The 22,414-nt window shown below is 30.4% G+C and overlaps 1 protein-coding gene across 2 annotated transcripts; it reads right to left on the bottom strand.

Annotated features, from left to right (window-relative positions):
* Positions 1 to 793: 793 nt before the first annotated feature.
* On the bottom strand, positions 794 to 21,794 carry LOC134690819 (molybdate-anion transporter-like). Of its 2 annotated transcripts, XM_063550929.1 has the most exons (14): positions 21,546 to 21,794; positions 14,932 to 15,076; positions 14,319 to 14,379; positions 13,553 to 13,660; positions 13,270 to 13,388; positions 12,821 to 12,957; positions 12,191 to 12,372; positions 11,759 to 11,829; positions 10,882 to 10,936; positions 10,259 to 10,361; positions 9,852 to 9,919; positions 9,309 to 9,388; positions 5,466 to 5,519; positions 794 to 3,740 (listed from the first exon to the last, which is right to left on the bottom strand). In XM_063550929.1, exons 1-13 carry the CDS (start codon positions 21,694 to 21,696, stop codon positions 5,474 to 5,476), a joined length of 1,326 nt encoding a protein of 441 aa, XP_063406999.1. In that variant the 5' UTR covers positions 21,697 to 21,794; the 3' UTR covers positions 794 to 3,740; positions 5,466 to 5,473. The 2 variants fall into 2 exon arrangements, with proteins under 2 accessions (XP_063406999.1, XP_063406990.1); XM_063550920.1 differs by lacking the exon at positions 5,466 to 5,519 and having other exon boundaries at positions 21,546 to 21,793.
* Positions 21,795 to 22,414: the final 620 nt, after the last annotated feature.

Below are 22,414 nucleotides of genomic sequence, written 5' to 3'. Positions count from 1 at the left end.
TCAATTTTTGATGAAATCAAACAAAGTTTAATTTTGGACCCTTTGGGTCCCTTATTCCTAAACTGTTGGGACCAAAACTCCCAAAATCAATACCAACCTTCCTTTTATGGTCATTAACTTTGTGTTTAAATTTTATAGATTTCTATTTACTTATACTAAAGTTATGGTGCTAAAACCAAGAAAATTGCTTATTTGGGACCCTTTTTGGCCCCTTATTCCTAAACTGTTGGGACCTTAACTCTCAAAATCAATACCAACCTTCCTTTTGTGGTTATAAACATTGTGTTTAAATTTTATAGATTTCTATTTACTTAAACTAAAGTTATTGTGTGAAAACCAAGAATAATGCTTATTTAGGCCATTGTTGGCCCCTAATTCCTAAGCTGTTGGGACCTAAACTCCCAAAATCAATACCAACCTTTCTTTTGTGGTCATAAACCTTGTGTCAAAATTTCATAGATTTCTATTAACTTAAACTAAAGTTATAGTGCGAAAACCAAGAAAATGCTTATTTGGGCCCTTTTTGGCCCCTAGTTCCTTAAATGTTGGGACCTAAACTCCTAAAATCAATCCCAACCTTCCTTTTGTGGTCATAAACTTTGTGTTAAAATTTCATAGATTTCTATTCTCTTTTACTAAAGTTAGAGTGCGAAAACTAAAAGTATTCGGACGACGATGACGATGCAGACGACGACGCCAATGTGATAGCAATATATGACGAAAAAATTTTCTTCAAATTTTGCGGTCGTATAAAAAGCAAGTTTAACTACTGTGAAGTAAAATTAACAAAATATAATAAGCTCCAATTTTATTTTTCCCAAATGAATTCATAACATTAACATCATCTTAAACAATATTTTCCTGTTATAAAAAAAAAGTACAATTCTACATTGATATATAACAAGTAGCTGTCTATAAATTTGAAACTTTTGCAATTTAATGAAATGGCTTTCAAATAATGCCTTTTTGTTGAATCTAGTATAAATTATTACAACACTTGATTCAACTTCACCAGGGAATACACCACCCTTTTATATTGCCTCCTAAACGCTACTGAAGTCTCTCTCCTTGCATCAGAAATCATTTGTTAAAATACAGGACTTCAAACAAAACTGGAAGTTAATGCAACTTACAACAATATTTTACTCTAATGCAATTCTTTTCTAAATTAGATTTTTAAAAGGATGACCTAGTATGTGTGCAGGGGGATTACACTCACAATTTACCTGGTGGAATACTCTGTGACATTTCAATTTATTTAAAATTTCATTTAGTAGGCATGCTTACACAATTACGTTAGAATAGAAATAACTGCAATTTATTTAAATACTGGTCAATCATAGATTTTGCAGCTGCAAATTTGTTTCCCAAAATGCATAACTGGAAAAATGTATTTGCAACTGTAAAATCAAAGATTGAAATTGCTATGTTTAGAAATAGAACACAATATTTGCTTCCACCTAATTAATGCAAAAAGCCCTCAAAAACTTTTAAATATAGTTTAAACTGTAATTGACTCAAAAACAACAACAAAATTTTAATATGATAAAAATATTAAACTGTTATTGAATTATAATTATCATGTTAAGTAACAATTAAGTAAAGGTGCCACATTTCAGTGAGTTTTCCTCAATCAAGATTTTTGATGCTACATGTATATACCAAGAATAAGTTTTCTCCATTTGAACTGTAAACCAGCTGATTTTCTCAGATACTTTATTTCACTTTAATATCTCTGACTGACTTCACAGAAATTTCTTTTTTTTTTTATGTTTTATATTTCAATTGAAGATTCAACTTTTTAATATTCACGCTATTTATCAAATCATCAAAGGTGTGAAGAAACTTGGTTTACACTTGCTGGCAAAGACATTGTTTTTATTCAACTTGATTAAAATCAAATAGATGTGTAGTGAAGATATGAATAAGGTCTCAATAAATATACAACTAAAAACTTGACTGTTTTAAATAAATAAAGTTTGTTTTTCAAGATTTGAAATATAAATGATCTATATCTATTTAATAAAAAAAAACCTACATATTCAGATTGTGTTACACCACTAGCACATGGAATATATGATGACAGCCAGTTTTTATTTGTGGATGAATACGGGAGTACCTGGAGAAAATCACAATCCTTCAGCAGGAAAACTAGTCAATTAAATTAGGAGTGAAATGCACCCAACATGAGCAAGGCTTCAACTCACAATCTCAGTGTTGACAGGCTAGTGATGGCTGTAGATGAATTATTCAAACAACACAGCCACCGAGATCCTTGTACATTTTATAACAACTACTTTGGGCGTGTTTAACGACGTTGACTACCCATGAGGTCTTGCACAGTCGGTATTATAACAAATGCTAATTGGTTAAAGAAAATTACAATGTTAAATCAAAAATCCTATATTATATTTCACTATTGTCGTATTTTTCATTCACGTCATAATTTTACTTGACTACCTGAAATGTGGCTCACTAATGAATTCACAAATTTTAACAGTTTTCAAGAAGAAAAAAAATATGAAAAATAGAATCTAGTGAACAGATAGTTTCTAATGAGAGAAAATGCAAAGAAATAATAATTCGCTAAACTCTGAGTTCAAAAATATCATACTTAGTACTATACTCTTAATCTACAACAAACCATTTTATCTAATGAACTCAAAAACAATAAAAAAAAAAAAATATACAAAAAATACAAATATCACATAAACTATATTATCTTATGTTCAACAAATCATTGCTGATTACTATGATTCAAATGTAATCATGATTATATAAATAGAAATCTATTTTACAGGGGGACTTTGAATAACATGAAATATTTGTTACAATAATATGATATACTGACTATCAAAAATGTATGAAATTATTCTTTTTGCAACTGTTTTGAAAACAGTTGGATATTTAAAATCTCAAAAAAGATCATCTAAAGGATATTATTTGATATACAGTTGAAATAAAATTGAGAGTGGAATTTTATTACATTTTCAATCTTAAAATTTAAGGGACAAAAAAAAGAGGGATTTATCATACATTCTCATTTAAAGTGAAATGTTCACTTTTAAAACAATCTACTGAGAAAAACTATAAAATTATTTTAGGACAAAGTAACAAATGAAAAAAGTTACATTGTTCTTCTTAATTAGAAAAAAAGTATCGTTTCAAGGTTTTGCATGTCAGAACAGATAAATTTGTGATATGTCTCATTTATAATATTAAGGCATTAACATAGTCCTTTGACCGGCTGTATGTATAAATAGGTACTAATGTTATAAGGTACAAAGCCTTCTACAAAATTTTGTACATGATTTTGTACATTAATCTTATCAAATCATTAGACTAAAAGGTAGAAAACAAAATTTCCATGACTTTTTATAATGTTTTTATTATTTATTTCTTACCTTTCAAATCAAAATAGTTTGACAATACTTAGAACAGCAGATTGTACTGATAATTTACATTTTCAATGTTCAATGTCGTGCAACTTATAAATATTTTTAATATTCATTATACAAAAATACATTTCATAATAATATCTTTTAAACAACAACTAATAAGAAATACATTCAGAACACCATAATATAATAACCCTCAGAATCACTTTATAATGTCAAAAGACCATCTAAACAAGTGGCTCCTTTTCTTCTATTGGAACTTTCTCCTGTGATGGTGTACCACCTGGTCTCATTAACACTCCTCCTTTTATTACTGGTTTCTGAGATTCTGACGTATGCAAACTAAAAGAAAAAATCAAATTAAAAATAAATTCAGCTTTTAGTATTAGATATTTTCCTATAATTTTATTGAGCACATCGATGGCCTATTATAAAAACAAACCCAATATACAAATGTACAGATATTTGCAGATATATGATGATAACATTTCTGTTATTTTGTTTTTGGTTTTTTAAACTACTGAAACTAGCAATTAAATGTAGCTTTTCTTTTTTTTAAACATTTCATCCTTTTTTTCTATTTTCTCAGATTTAAAGATTAATTAATCAAAAGAAGGAGTTTGACAACTTTTAGAAAGCACAATACATTGTTTAAAATATGAAAAGATGACCATTCTTGAGCTTTTACACAGTAATACAAACTGTATGTTAGTTGGATTAAGATACAAACAATATAAGTAATGCAGAGCTATTATTCAGTTCCATACAACTAGTCATACTTTGAAAGAATGAGATAATGCATACCTATTAAAAATTCATTTTCTTTTAAGATTTATTAGAAATAAATAAATGATTTTAACATATGAATTTTTGGTTCACACTTTGAGTGAAATAAACTGGTTTTATATACTTAATGTAAACATGTAAAATTAAAATGGAAAATTATTTTTAGTTTGCATACAATTAGGGTCATAGGCGGATCCAGGGGGGCTGGGGGGCCCAGCCACCCATTTCGAGGGAAAAATTTGGTTGATTATTTAGGGACTCACTGAAGCGGGCCCCCCACTTTGGTCAACCAGAGGGCCCCCCCCCCCTTACGAAAAGTTACGGAACCGCCACTGAGGGTTGAGCAATCTGTATCTCCTTCAGGCATTTGTCAGGGTGTTGACATCAGTAAATGTACTTAAATTGGTATCTCTAACATACAAAAATTGTAAACATTTGAATTTCTTTGATTTCTTTGATGTATATCACTTGATATACAAATTGAAATAATTTGATTTCAGTTAGAAATTTGAATATCATCTAATAAAATTACATTTTGTTGTTTAAAATATCCAGATACTCATAAATAAATTCTCTTCTTATCATAATAAAATTCACAATGTTGGTTTAAAAATTTAAAATATTTGGAAAGCTTTTGCAAGTTTATCTTAGCAGGTTATGCATAAAATGATGTCATCCAGACAATATTTGAAAACATTTAATCAATGGAATGACAAGAGTGTATTTAGCTATGGCAACATCTGACTATTTTCTATTACATCATATAGATATCAATAAGTACATTAATTATGAATTATGGTAAATACAATATGGAGGCGTTATATTAAATTGCTGAGCTTTAACAGCTATACTTTTTGCACTATTAGGTTGTGCTGTCACATAAAGGCTCATTGATACTATATAAGCTAACTTCACACCATCAATCATAAAACATTCATGCAATGTTATTACATGACATGCTTTTATTAGATAAGGGCCATCTATTTTGTATGTATTCACAATTTCTATGACAAATTTTAGAGCTGGCCATTAGGTGTAGGCACTTGTTTATAACAACATTTTTAAAGTACAAAAGTAGTAACTTCTAAATGTTTAATAATGGCCAATTTTTGTTGTTTGTTTGCTGTAACACAGACATTTCCCTCCTTTCAAAACCCATTTAAATTTACAGACTTTACTACTGTGACTGTCCCCCTTTTCACATATTACTGTTATAGAATTGTAGCTTCAAAGTATCAATGAGCCCCGAGACATTTACTAATACGGGTCACACAACAATACCTTTTAACTCAAGCTTTAATAACACTACTTCCTGGATTCACAGATTTTACCATACTGAAAAATACAATCAAACCTGTAGGTTGAGACCATTTTTAACAGAAATTATAGTTTTCTATTTTCCTCTTTTTCTTTTCCTTGAATTTTTGATAAGATGTGGACATTTCAATTTTCTGTGCTATAAATTAGTATAGATATATGGCAAAAATCTACAAGCAGTATCAAGGTCTATTGAAAGAAGTTATATTTTTTTCTTCACAAACAGGTTTGATGGTATGTTAACCACATCAATATTACCTTAGCTGCGGAACCGTAACTCTTATGGTACATATTCTTTATTTTTTTATTTTGCAGCCCATAAAAAAATCCATAGCTCTATGGTATACAAATTGTTAAAAATATCAAATGACCTAAGAGCTACAGTTCTGCAGCTAATATTAGCTTTGCCCATTCCAACAACATGCAGATATTCTACTGAAGAATACAAACTAATTTTGAAGAACATGTGACTCAATCCCAATAACAAAGAAAGTTTTTTACACTTTTTCACACATAATTGCAGATATTAGTTTTTGCTAATGATTTGACCTGTTTAAAATGGAAAAAGAAAAATTAAATTCAAAATAGCATTGTGAAATGAAAGCCTAGCCTAAGCTTTATATAGTAACTAAAGCACCAAGTATACACATTCCAATAAAAAAAGAAAAATTTATATATGCTGAAAGCCATTCTTCCACCCTATGATATATCCAATAGTATCTGCAAATATCAGTAGATTTATAGGCCCCTTTAAAATGACAAAATTGTCACAAAGCAGAAGGTACATACTATTAAAGGCCAACTAAATCCAAAATGGATTTTTTTTCTTCAAATTTTTGTTATGTGGAATCGTACAATTTTTTTATATTGTGAATTTAAAGAGCCAATATAAGTTTCCAAATGTACCTTCTCCTCTCAATGAAATATCATATACATGTACCACCTCTTTTAAATACAACATTCTTTAATCTTATATTCTAGAATATATTAATAGCAACTAACAACTAAATGACTTACAGCACAACCTTCAACACAGAATATTTGTGAGAAATTTGAAAAATGAGAACAATAATTTAAATGTTATTCAATATATGGTATATATCAGAAATGGTAAAACATAGATAGTTGTGTGTACAGTCATGTGTTTGTTAAGCATACAAAGAGGCAGTGGTGGCCATCTAACAATCTATCTTCTATGATGAAAAATATGTATTGTGACCTTAACCTTTGACCAACTGACCAAAATATCTACAGTGCTCTTCTTCATTCAAAGGGCATGGGGTATTCTCAAACTTGGTGAGTGTTGGATATACTGTTCAAAAGATGTAACATGGAAACAAAATTTTGCTCTTAATTTAGTCTATCAATTCCTGCTGTGACCCTGACTTTTGACATAGTGACCTACAAATCCAAAGAGGACTTCCTCAACCCATGGGGCAATAACAAAGCAACTTTGGTAAGCATGGTACGAGTACTAAATGTTTTTAAAATTTGAGCCTGTCAATTACAGCTGTGACCTTGACCTTGACCTTTTAAATTTAAGCCGAAAAATCATTATCCCCAGTTTAGTATATTTCTAGGAGTAGTAACCCATTTACCCTGACCCTACCCATTACACCTGTAAACTTCACACAATGTTTTCCTAAGTTCCATGGTTGTTGCTAGTGAAATATTGAATTCTGTAGATAACCCATGATGTTTGTGATTAAATATTTAATCCATTTACAATTTTATCTGATTAGTTGCAATCATTTTACCGGTAGTAGAAACATCAATTTACTGCCACATTTACAATGAATGGTACAAGTAATCTAGCTATACAAATGACCCACATTGACGTCACACTATCTATGATGTAACTCTCACAACATTGAGCGCCAAATTAGAGCTATTCCAGTTCCTGTCTCTGGTTTTATAAAATGTCTTATATTTTACTACCTAAAGGGTTCTACCAAAGGTTCTACCCTACGCCCTGTTAAAATATAAGGTAAGTTTGAGGACACAGATAGGAAGCCTGCATGGATAGGGAATATTACAAGTACTATTTAAATTCTAGTCAGTCTGTTTTGTAACACATGGTGCAAGAGTTATGGACACATATTGGATGCTAATTTAACTTGTAGTCTGTCTGTATTGCAACACATGCTGTTAGAGTTATGGACACATATTGGATGCCTTCTTATGTTTACCATTTTTGTATTTGTCAATCTGTTTTGCAAGAATAGTAATTAATTTCCTGGTTCAACCTGTATCACAAGAAAGAATGGTGATGAAATAATGACCATAAATGTCTATAGAATAATGAAGGTCAGTACTTCTGAACATTTTAACATGGAAACAGATATTGCTAGTGTAAGTTGTCAAACAATTTGTTTGTCCAGTACTAGTCTACTTGACAATATCGGACACTTTTTTAATGTGAAGACCACATATATAAAATACAACATACATGCATCTCCCATAATTCCACATGAAATAAATAATTAGAAATTACAGCAGTAAGAAAAATCTGCTATCTTTATGGTGAGGGAGCATATTATCCTGACATAATATATTCCTTTTCAACTTTTCAACTTCACCAAATCTATTTAGATGTCTCTGATGTGAGAAATTTTTTTTCCTCTATTGTTCTCATTTATTTCCACAATTGATGGACAAAGTATTCATGTTCATCCTGTTTAGGGCAAGGTTTTTACAGTCCATACCAGGTGAGAATATGCATGCCCATCCCTCACCCCCTAATTAGTGTTCAATAATTGTCCCCTTAATTTTTACCCAAATATCCAAAGCATCTCAAACATTTCAAAGCCTCAAAATTGCATTTATTTTGAAATTATACAAACTACCCAAAAAATAGATATATAAAGTAAAGCAAAAAATAAACCATTTTCACCCTCAATAACTCAATCATTTTAAAAGAAGAAACTAAAAGGGAGGATGACAAATCAAAAACTAGGATTTTGAGATAGGGCTGTGTCAGAACCAATGGTACTGCAAGAAGCTGAGCATAGACCACATATATGTAAAGACACCCATTTTGCCTTGCAAATTAGTGAATTTTGTTATTAAAACAATTTAGTAATGTTAACAAACATTATGGATACATTATTTTCCATCATTTCTAGCTTGAAATACTTTTATAATAAAACCTCCCTGGAAAACAAAATTCTTGAGTACAGAATGCTAAAATGAACAGCTTTTTACAGTATACTTGTATTCTACATTTGAAATCCCAACATGGATCCAATTTGTTAAGTATACCTACTAGCTCTGTTTAATTAACAAATAATTCCTGTAAATGAATGCTATCTTCTTACTGTTTGTACACAATAGACTAAGATTGCACAAGTGCTTTGAAAAATATTACATTATAAAGTTGAGCTGAGTCCATAATATTAAATTCAAACAGTATCCAAGAGTCCCTATACAGCATTATGATACTAAAATTAATAGATTTGAGGCCACTGTCAAGGGTTCTTAGTTACATCATTAATGGACATATTAAGTAAGCATTATTCTATGGCATACTATTATTTCACGTTGAAACACCAACTTCCAGACTTTTTCTAACACAGGTTACCAAAAGAATAAAAAGTCATTTTTGATGATGTGTTTCTCAACACACACCATTATTGACTATGAAATTGTAAGTTATTATCCCTCTATGAGTGCCATGCTTAACCAACATTTCAAATAAAACACCAACATTCAATTAGATTCTAGAGAAAATCTATCTACTACCAATAAGCAACAGCGAAAGCTTTCCATAATGACAGCACAAAAAGGTCTATCACATATGATTCATACCTGAATAGCCATTGCTGTGACAATGCAGCTAAAAATAGAAATCCTACACAGCACTGGAATATAACCTTCATTTGTAAATTCTAAAAAATAAAATTGGAACACATTTTTTTATTTTTACCTTTTAAAAAACAATAAACTTATGCAAATTGTTTTTTTTATAATAGACATTAACATTTTGACCATTGATCATTCAAAATTAAACTATCTAGAAAATGCTCTTTTAGCTGACTGATTTATTTATTTATATATAAAATGCAATCCCATATAAATGGTTCAAAGCAACTACATTTCTCATCTCATACTGAATAATCATGTTACTATTGTTCAACCATCTTACGGTCAAACTATCAATCTGACAATCTGGTTTACTGAAACTAAATCTTTTAAAAGTTTTATAATTCTTACCATGTGAGATAATAAGAATTTAAAACATTAAAATATTTCTTCAAAATAATTCCCTATGCTATGAATTGAATAAAATAATATAAAAATTAGAATTCTAAAGGTCAAGGTTATATATAAAATACAAAATGATTTACTAACCTGAAGTAAAATGGCAACTACTATCATGTTCAATGGAATTCTGAAGAAGTTCATTATGGTGGCTCTGGCTGTAAAACACAAATACAAATTAAGTTTCCTTTATACTGACGATATGTCAATATGAAATCACTGGGTATGAATTATAATGATAACTGTATCATATTTGGCACAATCAAAATTCACTGATTTTATCCAACATCTTATTTCATGTAATAGTGTGTATGATTGAAAATGAATCATCAAGACCTAGTTACAAACTAATAAATCTAAATAAACTGTACAGTGACCTGTAGTTGTGAGCTTCTACATAATTTTGGTCTATGGTGGAGAGTTGTCTCATCTACAATCATTTTTATAATAAACAATTTCATTTACTTAAAATGTAAATATTATTGAAAAACACTTACTTTCTTCAGGTACATATTTGCCTCTCATCTGTCCCAGAGATGGCCAAAATATTCCTACACAGCACTCAAATACCAAGAAACCAATAAATACTACCAATTGATTCTGGAAATAAAATAAATTATAATTCTTCAAATCAGCTAGCTATCAACAAAGACATATCTTGCCAATGCATTATCACAAACTTTTACAAATGTCTACACGTGTAAAACAAAAAAAAATCACCACACAAATGACATCAATGGCTCCTTGTTTTCAGATGGGTTGTGAATACTCATTTGTTCTCTCATCTTTCTTTCTTTAATGTAGTTTTGGAAAGTTTGATATCTTCTCCTTTTTCTGTGATGTTTAATGGCAGCCTAACCTTTACAATAAGAAACGATAAAAAAATGTTGAATACCATCATAATTAGAGAGAACTAGCTTATTTGAAAGGGCAATTGTATGTCTTTTCAGAAAGCAGATGATGAAATTATACTTTTTTCTATGCAAAACAGCAAGTTATTCTAACCCCTTAAAAGAAAAAGTGTGTCTTAGTCATGGTTTGTCATTTTTGCCTTTAGATATTCATCGAGTAATACTTACGCCTTTAAAAATGATGGGTGTGGCTATTGAGTAATACTTACGCCTTTAAAAATAATGGGTGTGGCTAATGATGCTGATGCTACTACTAATACAAATCTGGAAAAAAATTAATGGCTTATATTATACCTACAGAAATAAACTGTATAATTCTATTCAATCAGATTGATTGATTGATTGTTGGTTGCTTAACATCCAGTGGCAAATATTTTATGCATGTTCAGGACGAGTATTCAATCAGATAGAAGAAACAGTATAAAACTTCTTATCTGCTATAAAAAAAATAATCTCTAAAGAAAAGTCAAGTAATGAAGGCAATGTTTTAAGTTTATACTTTTATCCAATTAAATTAAACACATGTACTGTTAAAGAATCAATGAATAAAGAGAACCTCTCATTCTTTTATAACCATTATATTAATAGCAAACTTTTATTTCCTAGAGCATTAAATGTCATTTTGATTATAATGCTCATCATCATGAATCATTCAGCTTATACAGCATGTTCAACTAAAATATTGGTAGTAGGTATACTCCTATCAATAGACCTTATCGCTATTCCCAGCCAACCCTATTCCCAGCCAACCCTATTCCAAGCCGACCCTATTCCCGGCCGACCCGAGAAACTGTACCGCTTGTTCCACTAAAATATTGGTTGTAGGTATACTCTTATCAATAGACCTTATCACTATTCCAAGTCAACCCTATTCCCAGCTGACCCTATTCCCGGGGGACCCGAGAATCTGTACCGCTTGATGTCATACAACAATCAGTTTTCTTTTGTGTCGTCAAAATTTTACGGGAACCTGAGTGATGTACAGTAATTAGTGACAAATAGTTATATGGTGTATAGTATTCTGAGTTTGGTCACATATGTATCTAATGAATAAACATGTTTTCCATCTAAAATTACATAACTTACCTCATGAAAGATTCTGGAGATGAATATTTTGACAGTAACTTAAATAACGAAGATCCTATCATGATGGAAACCTACAAAAAAACAATTACATTGAAAATCACTGAGAAATGATTTTGATAAGGTGCCATTTTTGATTTACTTTAACTCAACTGAATGATATTAAAAGTGGATACTGAGGTCTAAAAAAACTAGTTTAACCTGTTGTAAGATCATGTGCTTGTCCCAATTCAGGAACTTCATCAGAGATTTTCAGACATTTGTGGAATTTTCTACTGCTTCTGTTCAATTTACTCATAACTTTGTGGTTTTCAACTTTTAAGCGATATAATAGAACATTTTCTAAGCTCTAAATATTGTTCAGTTTTCATGTTGTCCCATTAATATCTACCCAGCGTTTCGTTTTACTCATATGATATACAAATGAAGACATACCATAAAACCAGCAAATATATGACCATGAGGTATGGTTTCAGATGATGATGCTAACAGACGCCTTGCAGTCCCTGTTGTACTGGGCTCTGATGGAGTAAGGGCTGGGGTCCATTCCAATACAAATATATACATAGAACCTTCAAACAAGGACTGGATCATTCCTAAACATAATATCTTTGGATCTAAAATGAAAATTACTTTATGAAATAAACGAAATCTTTCAAATAACCAATTCAACATCATTTAAGTAGATTGGCATTGGCATTTTAGGAAAAGGACAAAAATAAATGTACACCAAAGAAGGAGCACTATATAATAAAATTCTGTTGAAGAAAGTATTTTAAAATATTTAATTAAAGATATAACTTAAGACTAATTTAAATATCTATTCCTGCTTACATTGGAAAATTATTATCTTAAAATCGCCTTCCTTTCTAATACCCATCAAATATTTACAGAGAATGTAAAGCAAGTAACAATTAAAAGCCTTCAAGTCTTTAAAGGACTATTAATAAATTTGTGACTTTTTTGTAAATTTTCATTTGATTTCATTGATTTCTGTTAAGGAGAACACAACCTAAAACTATTTTTTTTATCAAAACCTACATATTCAAAGGGGAGATAACCCACCTGTTTTTATAGATTTCCAGGCTTCAGAAAAGCTGTGTCCAATATTTGTAGTTCTATCACCATAGTTTTCTGTCCATGTGAACACAACAATAACTGTCATGATCATTAAAACTGTTAATGCCACATCAAATGGTGCACTGGAATAGATAAACAAAATTCAATATCATTATAAAAAGAAATATTGGCAGATTATAGCAATGTCCATAAAACTGATTGCACAGGCCTCCCATAAATTCTGCCAGAAAAAATCAACAGCATAAAATAGTCGTTGCCAGTTTAACATATTTGCATTTTAACATCCTTCCCCCTCTTTTCTTCTAAGCTTTATTATTTTTATGCAATAAAAACATTTCCATTCCATTCAAAATGACATATAGAGTTATACATCACTATATAGCTTACAATTTTCTGCTGACAAATAAAATCAGATGGGAATTATTGATACTTACACAAATCCAAATCTGTCTGCAAAGAATTGTGCCACCAAACCAGCTATAATGGCCACCAAGGAGTTTCCTAATACAGCATGACTGAATACTGTTCCTAAAGATTCCTGCTCAAAACCTCTCTGTAAAAAATAATTATGTATATTTAATTTTTACACTCAACAAAAGTATTTTTCTTTTGACAATATTTGGAACATCTATCAAAATGTGCCATTTATTTTTAGTAAAAATGTTACTTTTCAAACTGGTTTTATTTTCATGTATAATATAAAATACAATATGTTACCTTGGTATGTTCATAAATCATCCAGGACTCAAAAGCACTGTACAGGATTGAAGTTGCAATACCTCCTAATAGACGTCCTAACATCAGAACCCAGAAACTGTTAAAATGCTGAAATAAAACAATTCAGTTTCTCATATTAACTGGACTGATGAAAACATCTAAATTTATCATGACTTGGCAAATTTTTCAATCCATATTACAAATACTATTAAAAAAGATTCAATATCTGTTTGACTCAGACAATTCTAAAAGCTTTTTTTGTTGTTTGTGCCATGTTTTCAAGTTTAAATACATGTTATAGGGGAGGGGTGAGATCTAATAAACATGTTTAACCCCGCCACATTTTTGAGCCTGTCCCAAGTCAGGAGCCTCTGGCCTTTGTTAGTCTTGTATTATTTTTATTTTAGTTTCTTGTGTACAATTTGGAGTTTAGTATGGTGTTCATTATCACTGTACTAGTATATATTTTGTAAAGGGGCCAGCTGAAGGACTCCTTCGGGTTCATATTGTTTGGTTGTTGTCTCTTTGACACATTCCCCATTTCCATTTTCAATTTTATCCTCCGTCAGGGTTGGAAGTGTGAGTATAAGGTACATTCTCTAGGCCATATTCATTAACAGCAGAAATTTCAACACCAAGAAGAGACATCTGACTACAGTAAGTACTCGTCAAGCACTAGACCCAAAAGTAAATATCTAGTAACAAAACAGTTTTGTTTAAGTGAATGTAGTACAGCTTCCCCTAGTGGCCATAAAGAACATCATACCTTTGTAATACAAGCTCCACCATAAAGTATACCATAAATAATAGCATTATTTCTTCTGCCACTGAAAACAGACAATGATAGGTATACAGAAAGCTGTTAAACAGGGTTATGATTGTATGACAATGGTGCATTTTTTTAAATTGTTATATATGACAACTGTAGTTTTTGTTAACAACTTTCATGCATAATTGGAGTGGATCTAACATATTAGATTGTAAGGAATATTTTATATGTTCCACATATATTTGTTTTCCTTTAACTGGTTATTTTATGTTAACAAAATTAAATGTCTGATTTCACACCAAAATGTATGTGCAGAATAACCATCAGATATGTACTGATAGTTATGCAAATTTTTAGAGAATAACATTGACATATCTCAAGTGGTTCATATCAAACTGACTTAAGCAGAAAATAATAACATTTAAATTGATGCAGGTGAGACAAAAAATGTGCAATATGAGGTTTTCATTCCAAATTCAGTTTACAGGTCATATGTAACATATATAAAAAGACTTATAGTTTGAAATTCCAAATACTGGTATGTAAAGTATTGGAGAGAATTATAGCTATTAAAAACAAACAAAAAATGCCTTTGATAGAAAATTCTTACAACTTATCAGCTACTGAGCCAACAATTGTTCCAAATATCATACTGGATCCAAAGCCTGCAACAAACAGGACTTCAATCTGGTGTGGTGTCATCCCATAACTATCGTACAAAGCATACACATGAGGTCCTTGTAACCAGTCACCAGCTAAAAGAAAAAACATAAGTCTATAAGTAAAAGTGCATACAAAATCAACTTATTATTATAGATCAATAATATTACATCTATGTTTCATTAGAATCCATAATTTGGATTGGCTGACATGTATCTCAAAGCATTATAATATCATAGTTTAATTCCATATAAAATATAAGAGCCATATGACTGGATTTGCTATCCATAACAATTGAGTAATGATAAGGTTATAGTATAAGATCATTTGTTGACATTAAAATCAAATGTTATGATAGCAAAGAAAGTCTTTATTTGATTTGTCAATAAAGGAAGATAGTAGAAAAAAGAGGCACAAACTGGTCTTATCAAATATTTACTAAATGTTATAATATGTAGCTGTTCATGGACACCCAAGATTTCTTGTCTGGTCAGCAATGGTCATCCATTCAATTCTTATATGAAGACCATAGGGTGGGATATCAACATTTTATTGGAATATATAAATATCAGAAAAATAGTATATCCATTCTTAATTTTTATATAACCTATGACTTATTTATGGACGCTTTGTATGGTTACTTGTGGTGAAAGAACTTATTAAATATCACTTTGGCAAGCATGTTTAATGGTAATGTTTAGTTCAACTTTAGTAGTTCAGTCTTTGAAGATAGGACAAAAGCTTTTTTACTAATAAGACCCTTTTCAACAATGGCAGCCAAAACTAATTAAATGTATACAACAGTATTTTCTAAAGTCACTGACTATTTAATTATACTCTAACTTTGTTGTCAAGGTCAAAACACAACCTTGTAACATAGGTAACACTAATTAAAGGGCTAATAAAGTAGAAGCATGCATAGTTCTGATTTAGATATTAACAACAAAGTATCATATCATTTTTGTTAAACCAGACCTTACGAATCAAAATAATCGTTAAAAAAACGTTTAGGACAAAATATTATAATGAAGATCAAAATGAATATTTTTTATGGTAAATATATCAGATAATAAATAGTTTAGATTTGGATCATCAAGTCCTTTATTTTATCAATCCTGACACACGTTGATGAGGTATAAGACATGAAAAATGCATTATCTATGATATACAGCATCGCATGAAAAAAATATTTTTATTATAAATTTGTAGGTTGAGAATGTTCTCTATTCAAATCCTAGAAAAATACAAAATTAAAACTACCCTTTTGGCCATTTGCAAATAAATTTAAAAGAAGGATATGTATGCATTCTACACAAATGTACATTTACAGACAATTATAATACCTGTATTTAAATCTATTCTAAAGTAACGATGTATAGTGACCATGTTAAATCATACATTTTGGTTACCATAACATTAGAACTGAAGTTGGAAAGTCTAATAACACTAACAACAACTCAATACTCAATAAGGTCCTTTCTCATTGTAGTGTTATAAGGACATTTTAGATTCAGAGATAATAAAAAGTAGTAAAAAAAATGCCTATACATGACGTTTAATGTTTGCACTATTCAATGTGTAAGTATTTTTTAATATTTATGATCCTGTTAATTTTAAAGTCGAAGTGATCAATATGGTGGTATTTTTTTTATTTCCTTTGTATACATCTGTCACATGCATCTTTAAGTATTGTATTATTTTATAGTACAATGCAGCATTAAATCAATTAAAGAATATTTTTATATGTAAATTAGTAATAAATTGTTATATCAATAATAAATACAACTTATACATGTAGGTCTGTTTCATACAATAAAACATCCTACGTACTGTGCAAATCATTAAATACAAATTATTGTATAAAATGTTATACATTTGAAACACAAAAGTTTGAACACATAACCGTTATAAATAACAGGGGCGGGCAGATTCAATCATTTGTAAATGGGGATTCCAACCCAGATAAAGGGGTTCTAACCATGTGTCCCTATTCAAAAGCATTGATCGTCAAAAAAAGAAAGATAAACACCCCCTCCCTCTGGACTAAGTCAGGACGTAGAACAATTCAAGTCAATTATTGATTAAAAATATAATAATTATATAATTTACAAAAAATGCAAAGTTTTATGTTAGTGGCATAGGTCCAAATTCAAATAAACTAATTTTTGGTGCAAAGGGATACTGGCCAGAAATTTGTGGCCATACTCTGGACCAAAATCAAATAACTCTGAACACTGGACATAATAAAGTAAAAGTAGTATATAGGTAACTTATAAATTTGTCTGTCATTTCACTTGTAAAGGTACATGTAGCATTGTTTCAGACATAACAAAGATTCACAGCATAGTTACCAAAGAACTTATTTACAGAGACTTGAAATTAAATAAATGCTGATAAATTTAAAGTTACAAAATTTATGTGTGACTTAAATTAAGACATTTCAGGTACTACATGTACGCACAGATTAACCTTGGCACAAATTATATAAATGCACTGTTACTTTTCCAATTCCACTAGCTTTCAGCTATACAACTTAACACAACTTGAAATGTTAAAAAAAATATGTCTAGCTAAAAGGCAACAGATTGAGTTTTATAGAAGTTATTTCTTGTCTATACATTGTATAAACAAATGAAGAGTGAAATTATTTAAAGAAAAATGTTATTCTTTTTTGACTCCTTTAATACGTCAAATTAAATATTTAAGTTAAGCATATTAATTTTAAATATTAAATTGAATATCAAATTCAATTTATGTCCTAAGTAAAGGAAACATTTTAAAAGGATTGTATAGTCATTATGTATACCTTACAAAAGTACTTTGTACATGTACATTTAATCCATAAATGCAACATCCTAGTACAAATGTACATGAAATATACATGAAATTTTAGCAAAATAGGCATCAATCTTATAACTTAGTTATGAATCAGTTGCATTTAGCTTCAACAAATAATTATTCTAAAAAGACGGAATGACGGACAAGGGTAAAACTATAGAAGAAGATGCTTACTTTCCATAAAATGGGCTCGCAAGGAGCATAATATAATATCATTGTAATATTATTCTTTTACAAACATAATAAACAATACAGTATGCATAGTAACAAACACAAATAAGAAACAACAGTTTTCACATATTAGTATATATATAAAACCTCTGTCTCAGACACACCTCTGGAAAGTAACAAAAAAGAATACTGTGAGTAGGCTAAATATATCTAGCTGAACTGCAAAAGGCACCAAGGGACGGTGCTATATGGCATGGTGGGTGCATATTAAAATGTGTATCGGAACATTAATGATATGGTAAGAAGTTGCACATAACTGGTATGTCATCCTTGTGTCTGGTACAGAGGAGTCAGTACTATTTAAAGTGACACAACTGCAAGAGGCACCAAGGGACAATGCTAATTGACATGCCAAAGCGCACAAATTACGAAAAAGATAAAATATAACCAGTTTAATAAAAAAAATATCAGAAACAAAAAGGTAATAAAAAATAAGAACTTGTACGATGTGTCCTATACATGTATGGCACTGACAACTTCGTTGCGAGGCCATAAAATAAATCAAAATGAGAGTGTTGAAGTCATATGAAACGAGTGACTGCTTGTATCAAACAATCAACACAGAAAGATGGGATTTGAGCACGTGTTTAACATGTTCTATCAGATAATAGTTTATTTCAGTGACAGATCTAGGCATATTGCGATCACCTAATTTTTAATCACGCTACGGTCACTTGGAATACGGAAAATATGTTGGGGAATTGCTTCCTGGAAGCAAGCAATTGAAAAAAAGTTCATTTCTTCTGAATGTGGACAAATTAAAGAATTTTCTTCATAGAAAAGTATATGTACATAAATTTAATAATGAAAACTATGCATTTTGTTATTAAAACATATGCTTCATTTTTTTTTAATTTGAGGTTTCATTTGACTTTGATTATTGCAATTTTAACCCCTTTTGCATTTTTTGTAATAATAAAAACATCAAAATAATTTCTTAATTTACAGTATTAATCAATCTTGAAAAGCATCCTTATTTGTTGAACAAGAAGAGGATTATTGATTGTCTTGATTGAATATTATCATGATTATACATTATAAGCCTGTGTCCTCTTATCATTGTTATAAACCTAATTACTTTATTCATAATTATTTCACACAAACATGTGTAAAGTAAATGTATCTGATGGTTTTTATTCTTTAATAGTAATGTTAGTATGTGTCTACCAATTTTTTCCCCCAATAGTCTATTGTAGGCTGAAGCACAAGATACATTGATATATGTTGATTTGTGCACTTTTTAGGCATTTAACATGTTTAATATATTTATTTGTTCAAAATGTCACATGTATAAATCTCATCTGCACCATACAATTTAAATTTACATGTAAATCATTATAATTTATGAAGGTGAGATTCTCATACAGTAGAAGTGGGCAATAAGTAGAAAATCTATATCATATACATGAAATGAATCCTTTTTTTTTTTTTTCAATTTCCAAATCTATCTCTGGCAGCTGCACCTTATCAAACACCTGTTCCAGTTGACCAACTCAGTTTTATCACCTTGAACCCAATTTTAGATCAGAAAGGACTCAAAGAAGTATATATACAAATTCCCACACATACGTATAATGTAAACAATTTTAGCTTAACTTTGGATAAAATACAGCTTATCTTGTCATGATCAAAAACAAAATTTTCCTGTATACATTTTGTACATGCAACTTACAATGATATAAGAGTTGTATAATTAAGTAACATGTACCATGTGTACAGGGGGATTCCTGGCTACTGCCTAAGAAAATGTTCCCTATTTCATCCCCATAAATGCCTATAAACCTATTTTTTTTATTCTGACCTTTTGGTAACAATTTTAACAAAACTGCAGGTTTCTCATTTACATCAAGAGTAAACAAACAGAGTAAAAAATATCCTTATATCTTTCCTTATTATGAAAGGCAAGGTGGAACCCATAGCATTGCCTTTACTATGTTAAAACACATACACTTTTGGTTTAACAGCTGTATCAGATAAGGGAACATACTTACTACATGTATCCCGAAATAGGTATTACATGTATACTCAAAATTGGTTTCAATAGTCAATTTGCCAATTACCAAAGATTCTATTATTACACACTTTTTAAACAAATTACTTCCCTTTGTCAATCGTAGACTGGTTCCATACCAGACAAAATTGGCTTTTGCAAATACAGTATGATGAATTGAAATTGATGTATTGGCGGTTAAACTAATTTTTCATGAAAAATAATTTCTGATGTCAAAAGAATTTAGCTGAACAACAAATTAATGTAATTAAAAGATTTAAAAACCTTATAGATTACTCACATTACGCACTGTAGGTAATTTTGCTCTTCCTGCTAGCGCTCCATTCTAAATGAAAATTAATGTCCCTCTTAGGGAGACAACAAAAATAAAGGTCTCTAATATTAAGGTCAATTACGGGAATTGGCAAATAGCCTATTTACAATAATAAAAAAAACTTGGGTTTTATATTTCTTTATACATGTACATGTCATAATATACATGTATAATATTATATGACTGTGATGACAACATTTCCACCTATAATATCATAGTTCAAGAGAGAAATGAATACCATGAATACAAAGATAATCATCTTAAAAAAGCTACTTTTTCAAGAAATATAACCTTTAGCAAGTTGATAATTCAGTCATACATGTAGTGTCATTGGGCAAAATAAATGGCATCTAACTGAAAGTATAGTGCCATGACAGTCTGACAGCAAATATCTTGAAGTCAAACATTAATATCTTTATACCTGAACATTAGTTTAAACATATTTATTTATACATGTAGTGGATTGGGAAACAAGTTTTGCAACTTATATTAATCCCTTTCCACTTTGCGGGTGCGAGCGCTGCCTTGTAGCGGCATTAGCCTACTCTTTTTCGAAATCTACAAGGGTGTCTTTAACGTGCAAGAGATATGGCTCTCTCTTAACACGGGTCAGCCATTTATCGTCCCCTTCCGACGGACTATCATTGTTTCCTCAAGACCATACTCGCTGATGGTGTCAAGGGAGAGCCAAATGGGAATCGAACCAGGAACCTTTGTGTCAGAAGTCTGATGCACTAACCACAACACCACGGCTCTCTCATGATATTGATACTTGCTTTTGGGATATTGTACCTATTTATGAGATCTTTTCAAACCTACTTTAACTTATTGCAAATATGTACTACAATGTACAATAAATATACATTGTAGTTTTATACTTATTTATTATAAAAATAAACCATTTTTCCAACCACTCGCTCAACATTGTAGGGAAGTGACGACGCCCCCAAACGCACAGATGACGGTGATAAAGGCGCGTATAATTGACGAGTTTTTTCCGGTGACGGATGAACTCGAAAGTGGTCTATTATATTCTAATTGATGCCACCACACCCATCTTTTATAGAATATATAGAATTTTAAAAATTCCGATATATAAGCCTTGCAACTTATTAAATATCGATTTGTGAAGCTGTGTCAAATTTCTGTTTTACCTATTTTGTGCACTCACCCATTGCAAGCATATAAACGACAAGGTAGACACGCTGGAACTGTTTAAATGCTGCATCACTGATTGTCGGAACTGCAGTTCTTGTATACAGGAATAAAGCTGCACATAAGACACTTAAAACTCCAAACCCAGCTATAAAAATGTTTGCCATGTCTGATTTATTCGAACACCACAGCAAAACTTATATCTATTTATTTTTCGTGTTGACACATATCTCCCGGAAGTATTGATTATACAGGGAATTGACTGAAGCCAAATCGGAGTGGCGCTAAATCCGGAAAGTAAGATTATCTTAATTTAAGTCTCACTGAAGTGGACAAATGTCTGTGTTAACAGTCCTACCCGGATTTAGGTATTATGGAGACACATCTGATCTTCTTCGTCAGATTTAAGAAATAGGGGGAGGGGTGTGCCATTTTTGCCTAAAAAAACGTGACCCATTTTAATATAACATTCACTGAAATTCAGTACCTATAGTTATATAAATATTTAAGAAAGAATGACCTATACTTATATACAATATTTAAAATATGACACATGCTTATATAAGCATTAACGTTTTTGAAGATCAAATCTGGAGAAAATTTCCGGGGTTCATTTGGGAACTTATATGAAAGGTGAACTTTCAAATGAATTGATTAGATTTAATATAATAATTGACCATTAATAATGTAAGATTCCCAATAGCATATTTATATATGATATGTAGATAATACCCTAAATCAATATAGTTATCAAACGTAAATGCATTTTAAGTATAGGATTTCATTAAAAAGGAGGGTCATTTTTATATAAAATCGCGAAATTTTGACCCATATTTTTGGCACATCCATGTATACCCATTAATAGAAGTTTACCCCCCCCCCCCC

The sequence above is a fragment of the Mytilus trossulus genome, chromosome 1 (genome assembly GCF_036588685.1).
Source record: "Mytilus trossulus isolate FHL-02 chromosome 1, PNRI_Mtr1.1.1.hap1, whole genome shotgun sequence".
Lineage (NCBI taxonomy): Eukaryota > Metazoa > Mollusca > Bivalvia > Mytilida > Mytilidae > Mytilus > Mytilus trossulus.
The sequence above is the reverse complement of the archived record's forward strand: the minus strand, read 5'-3'. Positions and strand labels throughout refer to the sequence as shown.